Source organism: Strix uralensis, chromosome Z (assembly GCF_047716275.1).
Source record: "Strix uralensis isolate ZFMK-TIS-50842 chromosome Z, bStrUra1, whole genome shotgun sequence".
Classification (NCBI taxonomy): Eukaryota; Metazoa; Chordata; class Aves; order Strigiformes; family Strigidae; genus Strix; species Strix uralensis.
The window spans coordinates 10,236,681-10,256,338 of record NC_134012.1 but is presented as its reverse complement, the minus strand read 5'-3'; the positions used below and the strand labels follow the sequence as shown (position 1 = coordinate 10,256,338).

At 37.6% G+C, this 19,658-nt stretch overlaps 1 protein-coding gene across 8 annotated transcripts in view; it reads left to right on the top strand.

Moving 5' to 3' along the window:
• PDE4D (phosphodiesterase 4D) overlaps positions 1-19,658 on the top strand; it is a 421,789-nt gene that overhangs the window by 288,914 nt on the left and 113,217 nt on the right. For 5 of the 8 annotated variants that reach the window (XM_074855370.1, XM_074855371.1, XM_074855374.1 and 2 more), the window contains exon 2: positions 7,141-7,332. In XM_074855370.1, the coding sequence (XP_074711471.1) occupies positions 7,141-7,332 (192 nt within the window). Of the gene's footprint in view, positions 1-7,140; positions 7,333-10,269; positions 10,440-19,658 lie in introns of those variants that run through there. The other 3 variants (XM_074855375.1, XM_074855377.1, XM_074855376.1) reach the window with 3 other exon arrangements.

Genomic DNA, 19,658 nt, shown 5'->3' with positions numbered 1-19,658 from the left:
CCACAAATCTTTTTGCTTCAGTGTATTTTTTTGTCCTACACATGTTCTATCTGCCTGTTACCTGGACTTTTAATATTAGTATTAAGCCTTATTACACTCTAAATGTTTCCAAAAACATTTATGCCAAGAGCAAAAGCCAAGTTCTGCTGCTAAAAGCAGATTTCATGAAATGTCACATTTTCTTCTTTTGCTTGCAGTTTTGATACTGGAAAATCTATCCACACTACCTCTTAAAATGGAGTTAATCATAGGGCTTGCTTGCTGAATTGCTTAACTGGAAACCCAAAGCCACAAGTAGATAGTTGGCTTGAATTCTCCAGTGGTACAAGAAAATTCAGATTTAGATTATATGTTCCTTTTAATATCATTTGCTTACAATTTGCTGAAAAATAAAAATATCAGGTAACATATAAATGACTTTTTAAATTCAAATTTAGAGAGTTGATATGATATTCTTTCCAAAATGTTAGTATAAATATTTCTTCCTTTTTTTTTTCTCTCATTTTTCTGAGGCCTAGTTTTTACTAGGCATGGGGGAAAAGACAGAAAGGAAAGTAGAAGGAGAAAACCAGATGTGGTCTCCCCTGCATCACTGGGTAGACAGTGTCAGAAAGGAAACATTTTGAAATATTCTGAGCAGAGAATTAATAAAAGAAATAAATTTTAGGACTGCTATTCAATTATATAAATCCATTGATAGGTTTTTACAGTCTTTTTTCTGATGCTGCAGGTTAACTTGTTTAACATCTACAGTCCAGTGGGAGCCTATGGAAGGGGCTCTGTTAGTGACAACTGGTTTCTTTCTGGTAAAGAAAATTGTAAAGCTTCATCTTTATTAAACTCTGGAGATAACAATGCCTGGCAAAAAAGGGGACACCCAAGTCAGCTGTTAGCTCAACTTAATGCTTAGTTTATTAATAAGCAATAAAAAGGCCCAAGAGAAGTCATAAAGACATAACCAAAGTGTTTGTGCAGTCTACTTAATGAATGTAAAGTGTGTCTAAAATCAGTATTTCACAAAGAAATTGTAATTATTTGGTGAATATATTCAGTGTATTATTCAGTGAATATATTTAGTGTATATAGTAAAACAGAATTTAACTTCCTAAAATGTATCAATGAAAATTCAGTTCTTATTAGCAGATAATGCCTGTTCCAGAGAATGAGGTTTTTGTCTTCATTTGTTCCTTGCACTGCCTTATCTGACTGAAAGCTGTAAAATTAATATAAAAGGATCAGTGTCCACCTCATACAAAATGCTTTCTAATGACATATCAGGAGTCTCTATACATTTTTTGAAGAATTGGGTCATGATGGGCATGATTTCCACAGTAACTGAAATGGTCTGGCTCACTAAAATAACCTATAACTAATGCAGAATAAATCCACCACATCTAAGAACAAAACTTAAATTGTGCTGCTTTGATTTGAGACATGCACATCTCCAGGATACACAGTAATTAATGCACACAGGGTCACACTATGCTCAGCCTGTGGCATCCCATCTGACAGGGAATGAGCCTTCCCCTACCCTGGGCTTTTATACTGAACAATGCTAGAGAAAGGCACACTGTGGCCTTTCTCTAGAATCTTCCATGTCCACGGTGGGTTCTACTAGCTGAGGTGGCACACTGCGGTTTTTCATCCCGAGCAATCCAAGTAACAAATTCGGATTCTGCATTTGACAGGACCATCCAATCCTCCCCTTTCTCCAGTAGCTATAGGCTGCCTCCTTGAGGACTGGGCTCCTGTCCCAGGGCACAAGCAATAAAAAACTTACCTTTTTCTTGGAGACATAAAGTTTTATTACCTTGCTTTTGCTTTAAATAAGACTGTGCCCAAAGGCAGTTGCTACAGGGCAGCTCTTCTGTGACAATTCCAGTGAATTGCAGCTGCTATGCCAAATGCACCCATTCAGTGTGATGGTGGGATTGTGCTTCCAAGGGAAAATAATGGGAAGCAAGAACGTTGAGATGCGTAGGTAGGTCATAGCACAGACAGATGGCTGGAGAGATTGCTTGACACTAGGACAATGGGCTCCTTTGATGGGGGAAAAAATTTGCCCCTCCAGAACTTGCTTGTCCCTCTGTAATATTTAAAGATGGCCTTAAAAGATAAGGTGTCCCTAGAGGATTGATTCATTTGGCTCCTACCTCTCTCCCTCCCCATAGTTTCCAAGGCAGGATAGGCTGAAGATGGAGAGAGACTTAAAGGGAATATCAGGAGTGCAATTTGTATTCTTAAAAAGTCTTGTAAATTCTTCATTTTGGGGTGGAATTTATTTCCTTCCCTCTTCTACTATTGCTTACTTCTCTAAAAAAACCCAAACCAAAACAAAAATCCCCAACAAAAAGCTACAGAATTAAATTGTTAAACACTCAGTAATAAGTAAGGCCAACATTAAGATTTTCTATGCAGCCTTAATTACAAGCTCTCGTGCATATTCATTATGATGCCATTATTCCTTATGTAACTAAAAGCTATATTTTTTACACAGATCTTCCCCTTTTTTCTTTTAGCAACCTTGCAGAGAGTAGGAGAGCGTTATTTAAGGACACAAAAGGAAGTGCACTGAGGGTTTCTTTCACTGTGTAAAGAAACTGTGCAGTCTTTAACAATGAAGCAGTGCTGCTGAGATCCAGTATCCAGAACCTCTCCTGTCCTTGCCACAGATTCCTGCTATTGCTCAAAGCAAAACATTAATAATCTTCCCAAAGATTGCTCGTGATGTTGTTATGTCCTGTCCTATTAGGAACATAGGGAAGATCAGCCATGAATGCTTAGAAGTCTCTCAAAAGAGTTCACCACCTTTATCCCCATGTTGGTAGAGAGACTGGATGATACACAGTGGGCAAGACGTGCAAACCCAATGGATAGCCAAAAAAGGAAAAAAGGCTGAACATGTTGTGTTTGTCATCACTAAACACTGAATAAGGCAGTCTGTAAGGATAAACAGTATCCACTAATGTCATAAAACATTTTGTCAAAATGCAGACACAAAAGTTGCTGAATTAGCACTGGCTTTTCATAGCTTTGGCATCCCTGGAGTTACAGCAAAGCTTTTTGAACATAGAAAATCCTGTGATGTGTGCTGTGCCAGATGCTCCTGTCACTAAAAGCAGCTTCAGTTTGCATGCATTGTGCAAAGTGCCTGAAGCTGTCTGAAGAACAACGGTGGAAAATTCTGTCTTTAAATGGCTGCTTTCTGCCAGTGAAACTACAACAAAATAGTTCCTGCACCTTCAGTAGCAACTTCCATGCTCCTTCTTCCTTTCCAAAGACCACCCTCCACCAAATCTACAAGAAAGCTGAGGAACAGGCTAGGGACAATAACTTTTGGTTCACAGCATATTCTTGCTGTGGCTTAAAACTTGAGTCGAAAGATAAATATGAAGCAACCACAGCTGACTTTCTGCAGTTTCTGCCCAGGCAAATTAAAGAGTCTATACAATTTTGTATCTTAAACTTTATTTTTTTTTTCAATGTATGCAGCAAGAAAAGACAAACTTGTGTCAAAGTCTTCAATTCCTCATTCTGATTCTCTGTTCATTTGATGCAGTGTGACCAGCAGTGCCATTTCTTGCAAATAAGACTTGTGATTCAGCCAGAGAAACAATTTATTTGATTTTCGGTGTAATAACACATTTTTCATTTAGATGCTTTACAAGCTTTTGCATCTGATAGTGTTAGCAAACGTATCAGTAAGAGCTAAACGAGACACTTAAGTGCTGTAGCATTTTAGAAACCTAACAGACATATGTTTCTGGAAAACCAGTGCTGTACTCACATTACCCTTGGACTGTAGAACTGAACTTTTTTTTTTTTTTTTTTTTGGATGTATATTTACATAAAAGACATTTTCGCTGAGCAGTATGAGCCAAATCCCCACTGATCTATTTGGATCCCGTTCGTTACTTTTGACACCCATCTAGTGGACACAACGCAGTATCACAGGATAAAATTGCTGTGACAACAGCTAGGTGCAAGTCTTGCACGTACTTCTGGTTATCTGCTGGTGCAAACCACAGGGCCTTTCCCAGCCGATGAAACTGCAGTTTTATCTAATAGACTTCTAAATTTTTAAAAATCACTGTTTTATAATCTGGCAGTGAAATCATTCACAGAAGCCTGCCTTAGTTTCTGACTGAGAGAAATAAGACTGGTAATAAAATATTCATATAATGTCTGCAAATGGTGGGTGAACAAAAAAAAACAAATTTTCAGACAAAATCATATGTTCCTTTCATCCAATAAAATACCTTTTAATCAGTTGAATAGTTAAGTTCACTGTTAAAGAAATCTATTTACTAGTCACTCCTTATGCAAAGTTTTCCTGCTGTGAGACGGACTTACATTGACCTTCATTTACTTCTATCCCACTTTTACCTTTTGCTTTAGAGCTTTCAGGCAAGCGTATATATATTTGAAATGATACTGCCATTACAAGTTAGTCTTATTGAGCACAGGAATAAACAATCCTCTTCTATTTTACCTAAAATTGCATGAAAGATCTGCCCTCAATAGAAAAACAAAACATATGGAATGTGTATTGTTTAGGAGTCTGTGTGTTCCTTCAGGTGTTTAAAGAAAAAAATATTTTATTTTAGCAGTGAAATAAAAGTGTTAGGAAATACGGATACTATGAGCTCACAGATGTTCCAAACCGTTCATTGGTATTGTGAGTATTTTCTGCTCCTGGAATACTCAGGAATTTAAACTCAAAAGATATTGATTGCTAATGAACAATAGCAGTCATGCTAGTAGTAATGCCAATATGGTTAGTAACTTATGGCAGTATAAGCTGCAAAAGATGTTTTATTGTAGTATTCATGCTATCTTGCCCTTTACAATATGTTTTTCAATATTTTTTTTTTTGTGAACAGATCTCACAATGATCACAAAGATGCAATGAACAGGGAAAATGAAAGGCAAACAGGAGCTTTGTGTTGTCCAAGATCACCCAGCAGGCTGGTGGCAGAACTCTCATTTGATGTCTTGCGATTAAGCTTTGTTATCTTGAGATTGATAATGTCATGTAGTAGAAGCACATTTGAGGACACAGAAAAAGTATTCAGGCATGATGAAAAGAAATTAAATTTGGGAAGAAGAATATGTATTAGGATTTACTGACAGTGAATTGTTCTGAAAACTACAGTGAAAAGAGGATTAAATAGCTAAGCTCTCTTGAAGTTTAATACCATTTTCTAAATAGTTTTTTTGAAAAACAAAACAAAATAAAATATTTTGCTTGCATTCAAACTGTGAAAGGTGAATATATAATAAATAATATAGTCTGAGAGCAGAAGAAAGCTTGCAGTTCCAGGAATATGTGCAAAGTAACAATGAAACGATGAAATAAAACATGAAACCAAGGCCCATTCTCTGCCAGGCAATGTGAATCTCTGTCAAAATAGGCAATATATGTTTCTTTGATTAGTTCATTTAACAAAGAAAAAAAGGCCATGGGAATGCTGTCACTTCAGTAAAACATTAAAGCAGCAACCTCATTGCAACCTCAGATCAATGGTAGGTGACAGCAAGAAACAAGCTAGTGCAGAGAGTAGCATGTACCTGCTGTGACACCTACGCCAGGCTGAAGTATAATCAACAGCTGAGGTTTACTGAATATTTTCTCTTCCGGTGTCATTAGATATAATTAAAAACCAGTAGATGTCCTTCACCTGAACACTGATTTCAAAATTAGTCCTTCAGATGGGTTCAATACAAATACATATTATGATGCTAACACTTAGCCATGTTTTAAAAAATCATGTGAAAGATCTTCTGTTCATCCTTCAATCCTAAATGCTTTAGCAGTATTATTTAAGTTCCCATTAATATGGCAAATAGTAATAGTAAAGTAGTTATAAGCCAAGGTCCACACCTTGCCCACAATATTGTAAAACTAAAACCCATCTTTTGATTTTATAGACACAGCCAACTAGGGAAACAAAAGTCATCTTCCACTTCTTGCTGGATAAAATGTGCTCCATCTCATCAGATGGAGACATAATCTTGTTAATCCACACATTTGTAACCTCTGAGATTGCAGACCACAATACATTAAGTCTAAAAACAGAGCCACATGTTCCAAAAAGACTCCATATGGCACCAAATGCAGCTGTCGGGCTGCTAAGCTACACAGGTTCCCATGAGCATGTCATCCCAGCACTGCCCACCCTATGCTAGTTTCTAATTGATTGCAGACTCCCATTCAAGGTCTTTGCACTGATTTTCAAGCCCTTTGTGGAAACGTCACAGACTATGTGAAAGAGCATCTTCTTCTTCATTCTCTTTCTTTCAGCCTCTTATGATGGCAGTGTTCCCTAGGAATGATAAGCCTGTTTACCACTCTTAATACAGAATCACAGAATCATCTAGGTTGGAAAGGACCTTGCAGATCATCCAGTCCAACCATTAACCTAGCACTGACAGATCCCAACTACACCATATCCCTCAGCGCTATGTCGAAAATAAAATAGCTAGAAGCGCTGGATCTAAATGTGTGGTTCAAAGACACAAACGGCTACTGACGTCACACTGCTTAGCAGTGAGCAAAGAACTAATTTCTTCTATCTGGTTGTAAAGTAGCAACTCTAATAGATGCAAACATGCCCAGGCACACACATACACCTTAATACCACACCAGTGCTTTGTTTATTGGGATAAAACAAAATAATGTTCTTGAAATATTTGGGTAGTAATAAAATATTAGGGTTGGGTACTCATTAACAAAAGAGCCCTCAACTGCCTCAACAGTGGGAGACAGGATAGTGACAGTCCAACTCAGGAGAGATGGGGCCTAAAGAAGAAAACAATGAAGCATCATGTTTCCTCAGGTGTAGAGCTCATGGATACTCTACATGCAGAGAATCGTAAAGGTTTCCTGTATTCCTAATAGTGTTTTTTATCTATCAAATTTATTTTCCTTCAGACTTGTTCTTTTTGGTTATCAGCAATTTTAAAGTATATTTCTTGTGTGCCTTTGGTTTTTGGCTTAACAGTGGACCTCACCAGGTCTTTATTTCCCCATTATTATCAAGAAGCAGTTAAGTAGTGATAAATTTGTCAGAAGAGTGTTTACAACTTTCAAAATTCTTATGTCAATGACATAAATTTTTTTCTTCTTTCTTCTTGCAGTTTCGATGTAGACAATGGTACATCATCGGGACGAAGTCCCTTGGATCCCATGACGAGCCCTGGATCAGGGCTAATTCTTCAGGCAAATTTTGTCCACAGTCAACGTAGGGAGTCATTCCTTTACCGGTCAGACAGTGACTATGACCTGTCTCCAAAGTCCATGTCCAGGAACTCCTCCATTGCCAGTGATATGTAAGTACATTATAAAATACTTTTAGCCTGTGTTTTGTCCTCTGTCTTAAGATTTTTCCAGCCAGAAGAAATACCTTTTAAAAATCAAAGACAGTAATCACTTATGCTACTGAAATCATGGATAATTGTTTATTTATTTAATGAAGCTTGTACTTGTTTCTGCAGTTTTTCTGAAAGTAAGTGTATCATGAGAGTGTACTTAATGTGTTTATACACTTTATTAGCTTTGACAGAATAGTGAAGACAGTCAATACTGTTGTATCAAAACACCAAGGAGAACTCTGATTTCCTGACTGTTAAGTTCTTTTCAAGAGAAATTATGCAAACTCAATTTCTGCTTCTTACGGCTCTTAAGAAAAAGATTCCATTTATTTGTACCAGGTATTTTTAGAGTTTTAGAGAAAAGATTTACCAGCTGGAAGAAATTAATAAATTAATGAGAAGTAAAAATTATTCCAAATACCCTTTTAACTAAAAGGCAAAATTTTAACAAAAGACCTTTGGAAAGTTATTCTTTCACTCTCTCGCTAGTCCTCTGTGATGTGTGTATTTTCTGCTAGTGGATCACACTTTTCAAATATGTACAGACCACAGGTTGCATGGGTAGTGGAAGTCAGATGCAAATATCTTGCTTATTTGTAAGACACTAAAAGCATGTCTAGCATCTAGCCACTTCTAAGTAGTAGAAATAAAGAATACTAATTTTTTAAAAATGTTTTTTAATCAGGCAAAACCCAATCAATATCCTGTTTAAAAAAATAACAGAGTATGCACAAAAAAGGAAAAAGTTTCTCATAATAATGAGTGAAATTTCACCTGATATCTAACTTGCGGTAATTATAATTGAACACTCCTATTTTCAGCCTACATACTAGTTTTAGACATGTTGATTAGTCCATCTAATTATAGCTCTTTTTCTATGTAAGTGTCAAGATGAGAAAAATTCATGCCTTTGCAGAGGGTTTGTGTAAGGTCCATACCTCAGTTAAGCCCAGTACATTGAAGTACTTAGTAAGCTTTGTGCCCAGTGCAGACCAATTTTGGTTGAGACAAAATGACTAAGAAAGAGGCCAATCCATCTTGCCTTGTCTTAAGGAAAAGCGCATTTCACTTGCAAATAGTGACACCCTTCCAGCAAATCTTCCTCTGACAGATAACCTTTCTTTTAGATGGACAAGAGTCAATCTTTTAGTTTAGCACCTGTGCCAGGATACCTTTTAGAAAGATTTTTACATTCAGGAGGGCAATCTAGGTCACTGTGTTGCTTATATGTGTCATTCCCAATTAAGAATTCAATTAGTGTTCCATCCTTGAACTCATATTCCACTTCTGCATTTCCTAGAATTCTGGGTAATATTTCAGCACTTGGCAGTAAATTGGATAAACAACTGAATTACTGAAACACTAAGCACACTTTTTCCTTTTGATATTTGTATCTATTCTTCCTTTCAAAATTTTCGTAAAACACATCTGCGTATAAAATTTATTGGACCTCACATCTAGATAGATTTTCAGAATCTCCTGTCACAGAAGAGCTGTTGTACTAAGATATTCCTGTCCTTGTTTAGTATGGGAGTACATTAGGAAACGTAAAAGGCAAGTTGTTTTAACCATGGAGTATTATTCATATCTCAGTAAGCCTAATTATAATGTCACAGAAATGAAGTAAAGAGAAGCAAGGAATAAAAGAGGAGAAAGTGAAAAAAGATAAAATGGTGAGGAAAGAAAGATAAAGAAAAAATGCCACAAAGCTCTGTCTATATGGGTTCAAGGAGAAACTGTATGTGCTCATGGAAGGGAAAGCCACTGAAGATTGTTAAAATAGAGAAACCACTGCGGTTCAGGACATTCCTGAATGAGGTGAAGGCTGTAAGAGTTGTCAGGGGAAGTATTACACAAATTTTAGATTACTCCCAAATTATCCTATTTCCCTTTTGTATTTATATTCATGCTTAATTTTAGTTATTGCATGTTTCTTAAGTATGAACGAAGAATATTACAAAACATACACGTAATTTAGGTAATGCAAGTGAATTAATTGTGCATAACAGTTTAACCTAGAATCTCCTGATTCTTCAGTACTTGAGTTACCAACCTCAATATTTCACTTTGTAAAGCAAAATACAAAGAAAAAGGCATGCATCTTGTATTTGGACAGAACATACCATAAAGATTTCTGTAATTTCCATTACTCTCAAATAGTGTGCTTACAATAATACATTCCATTTCAGTAGGAGCAGATGAAACAAACAAAACTTCAAGTTTTAAAGTCAAATATAAAAATACATAAAAATATATTTAAATATCTTAAAATATATATTAAAATATAAATATTTAAAAATATAAAAATATAGACATAAATATATAAAAAAGTCATGATAGAAGACAGCCAGTGGATGGCAGTGTTAACATACTGAATTCATCATTCTGTCATCATTTGGGCAGCTCCAGCTGAGGAAGGGAACACAGTCATGCTCAGTTCTTTGCAAACCCAAGATAAAAAGATAGGCTCTGCCACAAACAACTTCAAGTCAAAGCATCAAATGACAACCAAGAAACTAATATAGTCAGATATTAACCCCAGGTGAAGGTACAACATGAGTCCCTATGCCCAAAGTAGTAAACCTCACAGAGCAACCAAGGGGAGTTTAATTCAGTGAGTTGAGATGGAAAGTAACAGGGCAGAGAAGGGGAAAGCTTTTTTAAAATCAGCAGGACTAAAGTATATTTTAAAATGAAGAGCCAGATTAGCTACAGAAAAGTATAAAAGACAGGATGAGTGCAAGGCTGCTCAGATAAGAGAACGTTAGTGGGACTAATGTGGGTGCAGTTATGGCACTGAAAGAGGCAGAAAAAGCAGCTGTATGGTAAGAAAGGAAAAACAAGAAGAAGTGGGAGTCAGTAACATTTTTTTCAATTATCTCTTGGAATAAATAGCATGGTCCTAGAGACGAAAAAAGCGGAACATGGAGATCATATGAGGAGATGAGAAAAAGCCATTCAAGGTTGTGAACTGGAGAGGCAGGTGGTTTAGACAGGAAGATGCATTGGAAGATGCAGGAAGAGCACAGATGCATTGTGAAGCCTGGCTATGGGATTTCCAGCAGGTAGGTGAGGATGTGCAAGAGAAAGAGAAATGAACGAACAAGCCAGTGAGGATGAGTGAGCCAATATGAGGAATTACAGGGTAGGATCTGTGATGAGAGACTGGAAAACAAGTTTAAAGGGAAGCAGAACAAAGAACAGAAAATTTTTAAAAGTCCCCAACAGCACTGTTGCAACACAGATCAAAAATGGAACAGAAGCTAGCTGAAAGATGAAAAAAATGATCAGTGTTGTACTGGAAGAATTGTCAGGTTTACGTCTGAAGACATCAGTGAAGTAGGGAGCTTTGTGGGTGTCTTGCAGAGGTAGCTTGTTTACTTAATACTCACCTGTTTGAACTGCTATTGCTGCTTAGAACTTGCAAATGCAGACAGAGGCAGAAGTGGAAACACTTGTTATCCCTTTCTTGCTGAGGGATCACTGCCCTGATTAAGAGAGCAATAGTAGAGAATCACAATTTTAGCAAAAAGTGGGTCTCTGACCAGGTTAAAAAGTGGATTCTTCAGTTAAATCATTAGCACTCTTATGAACACTAGAAAGAAGCCAATAAGCAATCCAGTGGCAGTGGCAGAGCCCATGTTTTAACTGCTACTCTAAAGGAAGAAAAGCATGTGTAGTCCTCTGTGATCCTGAAGAAGCAGACCAGAGTGTAGCAGGCCAGACCAGAGGACCAAGACACTCTCGCTACAGAAGTCTGTCTAAGCTCTGCTATGTCTTCTGAATGTACCTAGGGGAAAAGCTATGTGACAACAAGCAATACTTAAGTCTACCCTTTTCCCATTTCCACAAGGTCACAGAAACAGCTCGGGCGCAACATCCAGGTCTTTCCAGGACTTGGCCAACTGAATCTCACTCAGTAAAAAGTAGCTGGTGTGGGGAGTTTTATGGGCTTCTTTAGAGACGCTCAGCACTCTTTCCTCAATCAGGTGAAATATCAATATAACCTCTAATTAGTATAATTACACAAAAATTGCTAATTTCTATTAAGCCTTGTTTCCATCTTTCAAGCACCAGTATCCAGCCAGGGGACACTGACCATAGGAAACTGCAGAGTCATTGGTCTGATGATCTGCGAAGTGGCCAAGCAGCCCCCAGTATACCCATTCCCCAAAGTGGTCACCTACTGCTATTCTCTCAGTACCTTCTATAGATAGTGACATCCCTCTGCTGCTGTCCATGGTAAAACAAATGTCAAGAGGATGCAATTTACTCCAGGATTTTTTCCCTGTAACTACAGTATTATCCTGCCTTCTTCTAGAGGATGTGCTGCTCTGTAGACTGTATTTAAACATATCTGTAAAACTTAGCTCCATGTTTACCTAAACAAAAATAATTTAAAAATCCTCTCTTTGAATAATAAAACACAAATGTGGACTACTTTGGAACAAAAGGAACCTCTGTAGTCTGATAAACATGGATACTGACATACAAAGATTTGTTTTGTCAGGATTAATTATGCCCTTCTTCAATAGCTGGAGAAACAGTTGTGGGATTTTTAATTTGTGTGGGTATTTTTTCCAAAATAAAGCCAAAATATTCTGTAATTTTGCAAAGAATAAAGAATAACGGAATTATTCTGGCTGAACAAGTCACCTTAAATAAAGGAAAATTCTAGTGTAGGGAGTTCCCTTATCTGTCAGTGACTGGCAGGTCTGGTCCTCACCTGAAGCTGCAAACAGGCTGAAATATACCTTTAACTGGCATGTGGAACAACTGCCAGGAGAGAATTTTTGAGGTAAGTTCACACACATGTTTCCCAGTTCTCAACAGTCTGCTCAGCTTTTAAAAAATTTCGTTGTATTCAATCTGGATCAGATTCATAAAGGGAATGTACTTTAAAATAATGGCAGACAAAGATGACAAACCTGGACAGTTATTAAGGTTCACCCAAGCCTTTAATATGCCAATAAAATCGTGAAATGAGGATATATTTTCTCATCCAGAACAGGAAGCCAAATTACTGGTGATACAGTTTATTCATCTGTTTCTGAGCCGAGAAGACCTGGATTTATTAATAAAATGCTGTGAGTACGTATCTGAAGTTATGGAGAAAAATACCCTTTTTCCTGAAAGTTTATGGCCAAGACTTTAGGAGAGCAGAAAAGACATGCAGTTACTGAGCAGAGTAATTGCACTCAGTTTAAAAAATTAGAAATAATTGTCTTTCCACATAAACTGCTGTTGAAATTCCTTATGATAAATCAGATTATTTTCTCAGAATCTGTGATATCACAGATATTACTGTCTGAAAAGAGCCAGTTAAACTTCAAAGTCCAGCCTGCTTTAAAAAAAATCTCTTAAGATACATTTTCCATGTGTGCTTCAGCTTAGAAACAATTTTTAATGAGAAAATGTATTAAGTTGCTTGAGACATTTATTTGTCCATGGAAAGAAATGTACTTACATGGCTTTAGGAAAAACAGGCCAATATTTTGCTTCATTGGGTTTTGCTTTTTTGTTCTTAAGATCTTTTAAATTGTATAAATCCAGGTTGCTGCTTAAATTAAGCTAAATAATTAGTAAGTCACTGAAAATCTTTTTCTGAGTCACAAACAAAAACGTTTTGAAAAAATACCACTGTGTCCTTTCCAGTTGCTTGGGACATTTCACAAATGGAATCCAAAACACAGTAATATCCAGCTTGCTTAAATTAAAATAAAGTTTCTGCTAACTTCATTTGTTGTTCAGGAAATCAGTTATGTTGTAAACAAAAAGAGAATATTTTCGCATTGAGAAGGCTTCTTTTGATATGCTTTTTAATTTAGTAGATTCTGAGGTGTTCTAATATGCCTACGTTCTAATATGCCTATGTTCTAATATGGTTGTTGAATCAGGATTTCTTTTATGAAACACAAACTGATTTTATCTTCTGTTCAGACATTACAGAATCATTATTGGGTTTATGTCCAAATGGTAAAACTTAATAATTTTTCAAATATAGCTTTCAGTTGTTAAACACATCACTTCCCCTTCAAACACTTACCATGTCAGGCTTATTTTTTTCCCTCTTCTGGAATTAATGGGTGTTTGAAACAAACTGGCAAGTTACTGCTCCTGTGCTAAACAAAGCAAACTTCATTCCTAAACCTCTTCAGTTGAAGGTGGCATGTTATTAAAAACATGGTATCAAAACTGATTCTTAGCTGGGATTGCAGCCACATTACACCACCAGTCATCTCTGGGTTTGCTATGCAGATCTGCAGTGGAGAGGAGGGAGGATGAGTGCTCTGTATGTGCACATGTGCACACAGTACTGAAAGGTGGAAGCAGTGTGGAGAAAGGGAACTTTGTAAGAGGGACCTGAATGTTTTTGGAGATGCCTCTTAGACTCTTTTTCCATCTCAGTATCACCTACGTGCACAGGCTGAATATATTTCACAACCCAGGAGAGCATTTCTTCTTATTTTACCCCTCAGGGCACAAGCAACCCTCCGTATGCTTGCAGTGGTGCTAATGCCATGTTAGCTGTAGAGCTTGTTCCCTGAAAATGGACAGTCTGAAATTCTGATGGTTTTGCCTTGTTTTTCTTGATGTTTTCTTGTTTCTTCACATGTACATACATTTAGAGGCCTTTGAATTTGGTTAGGGGGCCCTTTTTGCTAAACCTTGAAGCTGAGTCAATCTTCCTGTGGCTGGTTGAGAGCAAGCTCGCTCAGGCTGCGATGTTACCTTGTCTAGGTGCTGTTCTCAGCAGCTCTGCTCTCATGCCTTTTAGAGAGGAATTCTTTCTGCCTGCATCAGTAGTAGATTCACATGGAAAGTCACATATTCTTCAGAAGTAACACATTCATATCAGTTCTCTACACTTTAGCATACAGGGCAGGGACAAGGAAGCAACCAAATGTCTGCTGCTTAAAAGCAGTTCAAGGTAATACATTTTATTTTCATTTGCAACAAGGTAAGAGTTTATATGTGTCAGCTAATGCAATCAAAACTAATTAATAGTAACTCATTAAGCAGCACTAACTTGGATTTATTAATAAAATTACTTCCAGTCATGTGTGCACACCCACTCACTAATTTTTTCTAACCTGAGCAGAGAGCAAACCTATCCTCTAGTCATTGATGCCAGTTTGTTTTACAACCTTGCTTAGAGCTAAATGATCATTTCTGTTGTATGAACAGTCCCAACAATGGCACTGCTGAATTGGCCTGGACTCCTCTGATTGAGTTCAGCTCTTTTCTGGTTCAAAGTCCTACATCCTCTGGCTTAATCCAGCTCCTCCTTCAACGCACAAACCAAACCCCAGCACTGCAGTGGCTTGTTTTCTCTTACCATTGCCTCAGTGACCCCCAGGCAGGCTGCAGAAGGAAAACTACCTATGCCAGTGAAACACTCTGGCAAGTCCATGCTCTGTTCTCTTTAGGACTGAATAATTCTATCAGACTTATTGCAGGCCAGTTGCTCAGAGTTGTCTACCATTCTTCTGTCATCTAAATGGTCTGCTAGGATTAAAGCATTGAAGCTGGGTGGCTGTTTGGGGCAATATGATACAGGTGATTTCTTGAGTTGTCCTGTGTTTTCATATCTTGCACATCATGCTGGCATCCTTCTGTGATGGCCCACTACATCAGTACCTAGATGATTTCCTCAGGCAGATTACCCTAGTCAGATGTGCAAGTGCAGTCTCTTTGGAAAACATCTAAGCACAAGAGACCTCGATCTTCCTTGAACCTTCCAAAGGTGCTATGGAGATAGAAGTCTGATAGTGTTCTTATAGCATATTATATGGAATGGGGAAAAATAGTAATATTTTCCGTTCTTTGAGTTCGTCCGCTGATTCTGATTCCAGCCCATCCAGCAATCCTCAATGAAGCCTCTGAATTTGATGGGTCATGGTTCAGATCACCATCACTGAGACATAGTTAGTTGCCCTTGTCACCCAGCAAAGTCTGTTGTTTCTAGTCTGCTCGAAAGCACAGGCGTCGTGATATGATCCTGGTGATGCACAGTAAGGTACACAGATAACCAGATAACACTTCTGATACTGCCTGGATTAAATCTCAAAATACTGATTTAAAAACGCCTTACTATTCACTGTTCCTTTTCAGTCCTTTAGTCTGTATCTTTCCAAGTACTGAGAAAGCTCCTTACCTTGGGTGCTAATCCAGTTCAAGTGGAAGTAAGGTAATTTGGGCAGCCTAACACTGATGACTTCAACAGAGCAGACTCCAAGTATTCAAAGGCTTCTTTCAAGCCTAGTAAAATGTATTTTGAGGAACTGACATGCTAAAAAAGTGGCATGAAAAAAGTACTTCCTTGTACAAAATATCTGTTATACCTGGAAAGCTCCAGGTACATCAGTGCATGGCATAGCTTGGTGTGTATTAGCCACGTGTAATAATTCATGCTTGTTTTCAGCTGTCTTTTGGATCTCTGGTCATAAGGCACGAAGTACTGTTTTCTTCATCAACATGCCATAGTGGAGTAACTTGATTTGTGCTCCATATGAAGTTAATTGGGGTGTTTGGAAACACACACATATGAAGTATTTGCTGGTAAGATTTATGCTAGAGACATGATTTTTCCCTTTGATGTGTCTTCCTAAGTCTAACTTGTTTAGTCAGATAGTCCAAGAAGAACTACTATAACCAGACTTCCTTTTGGCTGAGATAATGGACATCTCAGGGACTGCGGCTTTTCTGAGCCAATCCTCTTCTATCTGGTTAAGTTCAGTCGAAATTAAGTAGAAAGAACACTCCAGAACTCCTAATATTACAGCAATACTTTTGACTAATTAGGGCAAGCTCTGTTGCTGTATTAGAAGTATCAAGAGGACATAACTGCACGGTGTTATAGAAAAATGTGGTGTTCAGAAACACTCAGACAATAGCTGACAAGAGTCTGCTTCATTCAGGGTCTAATTTCGTCTACTGTGTGGTAGAACAAGTGGTTTCAAGTAGCTCTTGTAAAAATCCTTTAAGGTACATGTTCCCAGAATTAAAGAAGTGCTCTGGGAAAAACAACTCCCTCCTCTGTAGCTCATGACTCCATCAACAATTTCAATTGCTTGCTCTCTCAACCCTAAATCCCAACCTGCCCACAGTCTCTAGCCTTAGATGCCTGATCATCCCCCAAATGGCTCTCAGCCTTTCAGTGAGATGGAAATCACTGACAACCCATGACTCTCTGGGAAAAGCTGTAAGTCTGTTTCTGTCACACCCCATAATGTGGGCACAACTTTGAGAGGGTGCCTCTAATCCCCAGTCAGTCTTAGCTTTTGGAGCCAGGCCTCATATTAGGACTACAAAATTGTTTTCGAAGTCTTTAGAAATTTAGGTGACATGACTTAAGCACTATTCCTGAAGAATAAACTAACTTGGAGCACTGTGATTTCAGACTCCACAAAATCAGTATTGCAAACCAGCCCCTTCGGATTCTCCAAATGTGGATGATGATAAAGTGCAAACTGCATGCAGCAGCCAACCACCCCTCCTGCACACTGTCCTTAGAGCATAGCTTCTGCTGATTAGTATCATTACATGATGTTTCCATTACTCTATCATAGTGCAATGTAGAATCAGATTTCATTGTTGCTAAAATCTGAATCTGAGCAGCATGCATATTTTCATCATTCCTAATTCATTTGTTCTTTGTGTGTTTATTTGACTTCTATAAAACACTATGAAGTAAGAAAAAAAAAATCCTAGCAAATAGGGTAAACAATCACTTCACACTCTGTTCTCCATTTGTGGTTTTGCACATGGTATATTTGTATTCCAGCATATGTGCAAGCAAAACACAAATGTCTCATCTAAGTTGTATTTATAGCATGTTATTGGACAGTAAGTCTGAATCAGCCTTGTGTACAGAAATGAATGGATGCCATGTTTAATCCAAATTTAGATGTTTACACTGAAAAAGGAGGCTGCAATACATTTTTCTTGTTCAAACAGAAAAGAACTTTCATGTTCGTCTTCTTTTCTATTTTGTACGTTGTATGTAGACAGTATGGATTTTTCCTTGCTTTTATGTTTGCTATGTTTCTATATTAAAAAAAATAAAAAATAAAAAAGCCAAAGTACAACTGTGTAAAAATGGAGTAAATTCTTGTAACAATGTGACAAAAGCCTTAGTCCTTGCTGTGGAGCACAGTTCAGGGATTCCAGACAGCCACTGTGCCCTAGGCTTTTCAAAGTCTGTTGGCAGCTTTATTCTTTCAAATAAGCTGTGTCCCAAGATTGTAGCCAGAGAATCCAACACAGACTATGCCAGTTGGATTTAAAGCCTGACCCACATCCTCAGCCAATACTTATCCTGGGGAAATAAGTGAGTTTTTCATTCAAACAGAGTGTGACAAACCAGTATGATCATGTTTTAAACTGGTACAAAGCATTAGGATTCTTTCCACTTCTAATTCCACTTCTAATTCCACTACTTCCGTTAGTCTTCTAATTTATCCTATAAAAATTGTATCAAGGTTAACTAGGAATTTATTTTGACTATATCTTGTCTGTGAAAAGGTATATGTCAAATTGGTGTAAATATGTTTTGTACATTCCCCCCCCCCGCCCCCTCTATTTAGACAGAGCTCTTATTTATCCTGTTTATGTCTCCCATCTGCAGTGTGTGTCCTCAAGACCACTCACTTGGTATTCTTCATGTGTGTCTAGAAAGTCTTAAACTGAGTTTACTGTGGCCTTTACAAAGACAAACCTTATTCAGGACCTTCCTGGTGAAGCTGCACACTGGCAAGTGCAGACTCAATGTTCCTAGTGATCTCTAAGGTCTGGGACTCACTTCTTCTTAATTGGTATCTTGACTTTTTTCTGACCACATTAAAAAACACCCTCTCTTTTTTAACTGTATCCTAGCAGGTCTGCAGAATGACTCTCTAGCTACTCTTATTAGATGATTATATTAAATTACCCAACTTAATTAACAAATAAAGGTTATGCACTCTTTCTATCCTTGTGTTAATCTTCCTGCCTGCTTCTCTGTCTGCTTCTCTGTCTGCCCGTGCATGCACCTCTAAGTTCCTTTTTAGTGGGGGCAAAGTTAATTACTGTTCTGTAATTGGGATAGAAGAAACAAATTAACGTCAATCTTGAGGAAAGGAAGCAGAATTTTTGTACTTTTTATTTGGCAACAGTCAGTTGAACATGTTCATCTAATTTCTGATTTAGCATAGCACTCTTCTCCAGGGTGGGGACCATCATAGGTTATATGGAGTGAGTTCAAGTATGTCCCATAGGAAAGGTTAGGAAGCAAAACCCACAAAATTTGCAGAAGGCCAGGCTTCATCATTTTGACATGGTAAATAACTTGCAATGAGTTACATAATCTTTAGTCTGATAATAGAAATTTGGCCTGTATTTTATGTAATATCGATTCATCTTATGTGGACTGTTGTGTGCTTTAGGAGTCTTTTTTGATGGTGGTAGATGTGATAATTTTAAAATTATGCTGCTTTCAAATCTGTCTTTCTGTTAAAAAATGAAGATGTGAAGTATGCCAGGCATTCTAGTTAACGGAGTCTAACACTGATGTGAACAATTTCTTCTAACCTTAAGAGTTAACAGCTCTGTATATAGAAGTTTGTGCTATATTGCACAGGGTTTACATTGCCTCTTGCTGCTTCTGTATATAGATGTGTGGCACTGTCCTGTCTAGAATCCAGAGAGAATCATCTATCAGCTTCCATATCATCTGAAAAGAAAACATCAGGACACTTACATGTTGTAGTGCTTACTACATCACGGTACACTGTGGATCAATGGCACTTTGCTTGAATCATACGTTCTTGCACTTCTATACAAAAAATAATATATCCACTTTAGACATACCTGCTCCCTTTTTGAGCACTCTCACCTTTTCCAGATTTCCTGATCCAAGGTGGATTAAAGATTACTCACCACACTATACAATTGCTTTTCTATTCAAGAGTGTCTGGTGCGTGCTAAACTGCTTTGTGAAAGCTGTCGATATCTGTACTTTCAGCATCACACTTTCACCAAAATAATTATAATTTCTGGAATTGTTGCTCTTGACACAAGGGGCATTTGAAAAGTGAAAATTAAATCCTGGGTTGATTTCAGTGCATTAAATTAATATTGAATAATGTCTCTAAAAAATAAAGCTACAGTATTTTATCGGTGTTCTCCAATGAAATGAAGTCCAGCAAGAGCTCAAGTTTGAAAATTAGAGGAGTGGGGTCATGCAATTTTATAGAAAAGAAAAAAACCTCCAGGGCAGAAAGCCCAGAAACATGTACTTGTCT